This window comes from Austrofundulus limnaeus, unplaced genomic scaffold, assembly GCF_001266775.1.
Source record: "Austrofundulus limnaeus strain Quisiro unplaced genomic scaffold, Austrofundulus_limnaeus-1.0 Scaffold895, whole genome shotgun sequence".
NCBI lineage: Eukaryota > Metazoa > Chordata > Actinopteri > Cyprinodontiformes > Rivulidae > Austrofundulus > Austrofundulus limnaeus.
Window position 1 is genome coordinate 24289 of NW_013953297.1, and position 7715 is coordinate 32003.

Here is a 7715-nt window from a genome sequence, read left to right on the forward strand (position 1 = left end):
TTGCTCCATTTGCTTCAACCACTCGCTTCAAAAAGAGAAAGAAAAAAAACAGAAGAAAAAAAAGCGATCGCTTCCAGAGCCGACTGTTGACCAGGAAGCAGCGATTTAAAGATAGTCAATGGCCAAAAACTCATAAAAGGGGATAAAACAGACATTTTTCACGGTGGAATCTGACTGATAAAAACTTTGGAGCTTAATCCGGGACCAGTTTGTGGATAAAAAATGTAGAGTGAAGAGCCGCGGACTTTTTTTTTCCGCATTGCACTCCCCTGGGAAGGAATCCCATGCAGTGACGTATGCTGGAGTGGGAGGGCTTTCCCAGCAGCTAGATGGGGTTTCTTGGGGGAACTATGAAAGGTCAGTGCAAAAACGAACGCCGAACAACCACGTGACGGCGCGTTGACCGGTCGACAGCCAAGCGACCATACTGCCAGCTTAGCTGGAGRTGTAGCGCCATTTTGTTTTAGCTAGTAGCAGACACGACACGACGGATCTTCGACAGACACGATATTGGACAGTATGCGGGCCCACATCMYGGATTCAGTGAAAGCAGCCATCAAGAAAACAAACTCAATTCCTGCTGTTATTCCTGGAGGTACAACAAAGTTTGTACAACCCCTGGACATCAGTGTGAATCGTGCATTTAAAGCAGCACTCAGGGCTGAATGGGAGGCTTAGATGACTGACGGGGATAAATCATTAACAAAAACTGGCCGAATGCAAAGATCGTCATTTCCTGATGTCTGCCAGTGGATCCTAACAGCGTGGAGCAGAGTGAATGAGTCCACCATCACCAATGGGTTCCTAAAGGCTGGACTGCTACGTGAAGAGGACACCACAGCTTCAGAGCCAGCATTACCCCGGGAGGACAGCGACACAGAAAGCAACATTGAACAGATACCGCTGTGTGACACAGCTTTTCTCAGCTTGTTTAAGTCCGACACTGAAGAGGAGGACTTTGATGGTTTCAGTGCAYCGGAGGAAGATGAATGAGACGTTTTGTTGGACCAGAAACTGTTAAAGAAAACTACCAAAATAAGGTCAGTTAAATGAACTATATTCCTCCGAACTTTAATTCCTCAAGGTTTGCTTTTTGTGTTTTGATGTTGAATTCACTTTTTTGACGACAATTTTGGGTGTACTGGTTTTTTTAATGTTGTGGGTGTGGCTTATAGTCTGGTGCGGCTTATATGCTAATGTTCGCGTTTTTTTTTAAAAAATGGCGGGTGTGGCTAATAGTCCGAAAAATACGGTAATCAAGATTATTCGCAAAATAATGGAGATTAATCATGATTAAAAAATTTTAATCTGTTTTAATTTTAATTTCTGTCACATTTGGGACAGACAATAAAGTTTATCTAGCTAATCTATGCCCAATACTAATAGAAACACATAATGATATCATGAAATAATAGCCCTTAATTAGAGCTAAATAACAAAAAAAAATCTGAAGTTCCTATGTTGAGTAGTTTTTGAGATTTAAGCATTTTTGTATGTCCAGACACCAACTTTTGAAATAGCGCCCCCACTTGAAATATGGGGTCTATCGCAAAATCGTTTGCTAGCGCAGTTTAGGTCGGCTACAACTATACTTCTACCAAATTTCACGCTGCTAGGTGCAGCTGTTTTAGTGCTACACTTTAGCAGTATGAAAACAATATGACCATAATAAAATAAATTAAAATAAAATAAAATAAGACAGACTTACTGTTCATTTACAACAAAGATGCAATTGTCTTGGGAGGGAAYGCCTGATACTGGGTGCTTACAGGTCACCTTTCTTTCAGGGTGGCTGCATTAAGAACAGAGAAAAAACAAGACAAATGAGTGTTAGCAGAACAACATACAGCTACAGTGGTCACAAAACTGAAAAGAGGCAGAAACCTGGAGTTACTCGAGAAAACTCATGCATGCATGGGGAGAACATGTAAACTCCACACAGAAAGTCTGCAGGCCTTGCTGTGAGCTCTAACCACTTCACAGCTCAATAGTGCACCCAGGGAGAAAACATCTACAATTTTATTGAACTTAATCACTGCTGTATTTTTTTAAATTTGCTAATATTCATTTAATTTAGGATATCCACCATTTAGTTTTCAAAATGTAAATATTTTATTAGACAGTAGAATGTTTTAGTTGAAAAAAATGTTGTGACAAGTGATGTGCACAAAACCAATTTTGAGAATATGTAGCCAAGTGTTGCATTACATTACAGCAGAGTCTTGTGGGAAGTCAAGACTTTAAAAGGGTCCTGATTCACATGAAAGCTATGTTTTTTTTGTTGTTTTTTTTTGTGGGAAGATTTTTGTGAGAATTTCCAAAACTAGAGAGGTATACTGAAGCTCAATTGAAATGATCTTGTTTTTAAATAATTTTATCATAGCTTCAAAACGGTTGTGTAAAGTTTGATTCGGTTTAAGGAACAGAGAAGATACAGTAATTGCTGCTGCCAAAGGAGGTGGCGACGGCAGGTCAACAAAGTTTGTTAAGACCCATTTAGTGCATAACTGGCCATTTAATATGTCATATTTTGGCTGTGCTTAGGCATGGGATGGTATGAATTTATGATGGTATGATAACCTTGGGCAAAAACATCACGGGTTCACGATTTGATTTGACAGTATTATGATTACAGCTCTAAAAAGTTTTATTTTGAAATTGGTATTTAAAAACAAAAAAAGAAAATGACTTTTCTATTATCATATTCAACTTTTTCTTTGGAGGCTGCTTTTAGATCACAGAGGTATTATGCAGAAATTGTATTTACCTGTGTGCATTTATACTTAAGATTTTTAGCAAAATGCAGTTGAGTTATCCTGATAAAGTTTACATGTAATAGGCTTTTCTACTGCTTTATTAGTCAATTCAAATCAGTGTGTACTGCATGACAAGTCTTTTTATTGAAGTATTGTATCACGTTGATAGTTTTTATTGTGTTTTAAATTTCAAAGGGGTGTTTGCTGTAAAGATTATATATAAATAAAAATATTTACACGTGCACAGAAACAACAGAAACCCCAACTTTGAACGTGTATTTATAAAACGCAAGTTCAGCTAAAAAGGTACTCGGCTAAAGCTACGGAGGCACTGCTGGACTGGCCATCGGGCATAGTGGGCTGGTGGTGATTTTGGTCCGGGACGCTCTTTTTTTGTTTGTTTTCTTTTTTGTCTTCTTTCTAGTTATGATGCTTATCGGTACACACAACTGGTAGATCGGCGAGATGGGAGCAGAACAGCGTCAAGAGCGCTCTCGAGTCTTCTATCTCTGACGAGCAGATATCCCAGGAGGTTTCGGACCAACTCACCACCTGTTTGTTACACACGCAGTCTTAAACAGTGCAGAGACAAGTAAAAAAAACAGTTCATGAATATCCGATAAGCCATTTTTGCATGAAAAAAAAAGGTTTATAATGTCCCATATACCTCAATGATTTTCAAATTTGGTCCACTAACTCATAATTGACTGCTGTAACATCACTATAATTTTATTTATTCTTCTACCACTGACTCGAAAACAGGGCTAAATTTGTGTTTAGCTAGCTTGCCATAGCTATTTGCCTAAGCGTAACTCACCCATTTAAAAAAATTACTACTTTCTTTTCATTAGTTAGAATCAGCACACTATCTAGATTTATGATGGTGACTTTCATGGTGAATGAAATTTAGATGTTGGAAAGGAAGCTAAAAGTAGTTTCTGCTAATTTTGCACTGTTGAAAATTATGTTTAGGCAGAAATGGTTGTGGCCTGAGCCATGTGAGTTAGTAATGATCAGAGATTCTGAAGATTTAGCCAAAAATATTTTGCAACTTATGGTTTGGAATAGGGCTGCCACAATTAGTCGATTAGTCGATGACTAATCGATTATTAAAATAATCGATGACTAATTTAATAATCGATAAGTCTTTATTTTTTGTTCTTTACTTTGTTTTTCTCTCCAAACTGCTTTGACACCTTCCACTGCCACATCTGCCTTTCTGTCSTTGACACACATGCACAGTAGTGGTAACTGGGGTAGGCCGTGGACGTCACAAGACATTATACAGACAGGCTCTGGTATCATGGCTACCTGACAACAGAGCTCAAAAGTGTGGGATCATTTTAAGAAAATGAAAGAGAAACCTGTGTAATATCTGCAGAGCAGAACTTGCCTTCCACAGCAATTATTTTTAGTTAGCATATAGCTAAAATCTAACCATGGTTACAGTATATAATAGCAGCTGCATTCTGGCGCGATAAGCTCTATGTTTTATATTCAATTAACGTATGATCCGATTAGTCGACTAATCGAAAAAATAATTGGTGATTAATCTGCTATAAAAGTAATTGTTTGTGGCAGCCCTAGTTTGGAAGTTACAAGACCAAATGCAAAGGCCTTAATTATATCACTCCCTATTGGTTGACGTGTGATTATTTTTCTCCACTGTGCATGTTAGGCCTTTTTACTACCGTGTAATACCTTCAGCATAGTCCKTGTGGTTTGGGCTGCAGTATGAGTTTTACAGACTTACAAAAAAAAATTATGGAATAATAAATAAAGAAACAGAAACAGCTGAATGCATGAAAATGCTGCTGCTTTTCAGCTGCATACCCCTGCTCTGTTGGCTTGGACCCCTAATAATATTTAATAATTTAAAAAATCAGAACAGATGCATTTCCATGCTTCCATGCTCCGCTGGATGCATGGAAACACTGCTGCGTTCCCCCTGTTCTATGGGCTTGGACCCCTAATAATCTAAACCTCTTATCTTTAACCTGCCTTTCTGTTTTGTGTTGTGAGAGTGGCTGGTGCCCATGTCCAGCAGTCACTGTGAAAGAGGCAGGGTACATCCTGGACAGAGAGAGACAAATGAGACAAACAACCATTCACCGTCTCACTCACACCTAGGAACAATTTAGAGTTACCAGTTAACAGAACATGCATGTTTTTGGTCTATGGGAAGCATGGAAATGCTGCTTCTTTGCAACTACATTTGTTTGCCTCTGTTGGCTTGGACCCTTTAAACAGGCACAGAGAAACTCAGTGTAAATAACAAACCAAAAGGCCACAAAAAATGTTGTGTTTCTGCATGCGCCTCAGCTGTGAATGTGAGAACTGCCGGCAGACATACAGTATGTTCGTGTCCACGCCTGTGCTCAGAAGGCTAATACGCACACACACAAATAACACGCAAACCAGAACACCCTGTTCAGCTGTCTGAGTCACTCTCAACTGTCAAACGTTTGTCTCTTTGATGTCAGAAAGTTGTTCTCTGGTGCCGTATGTTTGTAGACCCAGACAAGAGAGGTGAGAACAGTTGTGTGACTGACAGAAGAATAAAATAAAGCCAGGATCTGACAAAACTTAAGACTACATAATATCAAGTCTACTTTATTTTTACGTATAAATTATTTTATATGCCTTTATTACTTTTATGTAATTAATTTTTATTATTTTTATTCATTATTATATGAAACTTGATTGTTCTATGTTTGTAATAAATTTCCAAAAGACAAAGTTGGTTTCTTCATCTTTGTGTACTCAAAGCTTATGAAAAGGGGTTTCCTGCAACCTTAGAATCTCACACTGTGGTGTACAAGAGTCTGATTTCTAAAAAAGGTGAATAAACGGTTAGAAAAATCTGATCTGGTGCCCCCTACTGGTAAAACAGTGTAGCAGAGTGCAGAAACAGTTTCACCCTTCTGTTTCTCTCCTCGTTTCATTCTACACAGTGCATGAATGCTGATTGGTGGTGGGTGTCAGCTCAGTCAYCCATGAGCTGCTCCTCTTTCTTTCTTTTTATTTATCAGTCTCCTATTTCAATGTTTTTCTTTAACACTCATTTCCAACTCACTTAATGAAGCACCGAGCTCCCTCGAAGGTGTAGCCTTCCTCCCATCCTGTTGGTAAATCTGTGAGCACAGAGAGGAAAGGAATTTAAAGAGACACAAAACTAAATGAATAGAAGCACCTGTTCAGAGGATTGATTATGCATGAAAAAAGCATTGTGATACTTGGAGTGCAACCTCAGATTGCACCCCCTTTTTAAAGTGTCATTGCATAATCATTGAAGCAACTTGTTATTAAAGACCGGGGCCCATTTTTATCAAACACCTTAGAATTACRCTTAAGAATCCTGTTAAGATTGGGCTTAAGTGTAAAAAAATTTTGCTCAAACCTGGACTTAAAAGTCAGTTATCAGGTGTGGGACTAAATCTGAAGTGTCAGTCTTACAGTGATTTACGACACTTCGATGTGCCACAAAGCTGAATCTGGATGCCATTAGAAAACCCTAGGTAAGGACCACCGCATTGGATTTCACATCCAAGAATATATTCTCTGAGTAATGTCAAGATCAAATTGTGAAAATCCTAAAATAAGCTCACATTCATTGCAATAATGTTCATACATGTCACGCTGTACGAACTGTCCATAAATTAAGGCCTACATGAAATTTCCTCCTTTGCATGAATAAAAACCAATCTTGTGAAAAACTCAGTTTCAAAGTTTTTTTTATGTAGAGCTTGAGAAAATGTTTAGTTTGCAGTGCAGCCTCGTCTCTTCACTAAACCGCCTGCAGACAACAACCCGTTCACACGCACACACTGCTCAGTCATTATCTGTTCTGTCTGAGAATCCCCCACCCCCTGCTCCATTGATTGTTTTGTGCCTATTGTGATTTTTTAATGAACTTTATGAATTTCATGAAGATTGAGTTGAAAAAATATATATAATGTACAGTATTAAAAGGAAAGTTCAATCCCACCTAAACTAGTGCTGACTTTTGACTCCATCTGACATAGCCTGCATTCACTCTCCATCTAATGGTTTAACAATCTCTCCAAAAGCCACACTAAAATATTTTTGCTTTAATAATAATAATATTAATAAGGGCTGCCACGATTAGTTGACGAATAATCGATTATTAAAATAATCGTCTGTGGCAGCCCTATACTTGTGTGTGGTAAGAATTATTGTGCATTTATCGTTATCAAGGTGAACTGCTCAATATCTTGATATTGATTTTAAACCATATCGCCTAGCCCTAATCTGTACGCACTGCAACGCTGTCTCACCACTGGAGTAGTTCCAGCCTGATTATCAGGYCAGTTTAAAACCAGCGTAAACTGAGGGAGTTTCTGCAGACGAGTCTGACTAGCGTGTTGGTGAGAAAAAAAAAAGTAAGACCGGCTTGCTTTACCTTAATTGTTTAAATTTTTTGAAAATGCATTGCATTTTTGTATTAGCTAAATACTAAATAAATATTGTAGCTAAAAAATACTCTAAACATATTTGCGTCATAGTTAAATTTTGTGCATGAAGAGATTTATCAAGAAATTTTTACTGTCACTTCAAATGAGTACTACATGAGGAATGAAAGATAGATACTGAGGTCCCATCTGTCAACAATAAAAAAAAAACACAAAAAGCAACATCAAGATAAAAAGAAAAACACAATAAAAAAGCAAAATGTAAAGTGTGACAAAAACGAAGTGTATTGCAACATAAAACCAAATAACATTTAACCAATGATTGTTTAAAAAAAAAACCCAATTGATTAACGTATTTTTCGGACTATAAGCCGCGACTTTTTTCCTGAACTTTGAACTTTGCAGCTTATACTCTGGTGCGGCTTATTCGTGGATTTTTTTCTTCAGCCACCAGGGGGCTCTTATGCTGCATTTGCTTCAACCACTCGCTTCAAAAAAAGAAAGGAAAAAAAAAGAAGAAAAAAGC

At 37.9% G+C, this 7715-nt stretch overlaps 1 protein-coding gene across 1 annotated transcript in view; it reads right to left on the bottom strand.

The window, feature by feature from the left end:
- LOC106533153 (pleckstrin homology domain-containing family A member 5) overlaps window positions 1-5890 on the bottom strand; it is a gene marked incomplete at both ends in the record, with an annotated part of 27066 nt that extends 21176 nt beyond the window's left edge. The window contains 2 exon segments of the mRNA XM_014029393.1: window positions 1709-1792; window positions 5833-5890. Coding sequence (XP_013884847.1) covers window positions 1709-1792; window positions 5833-5890 — 142 coding nt within the window.
- Window positions 5891-7715: the final 1825 nt, after the last annotated feature.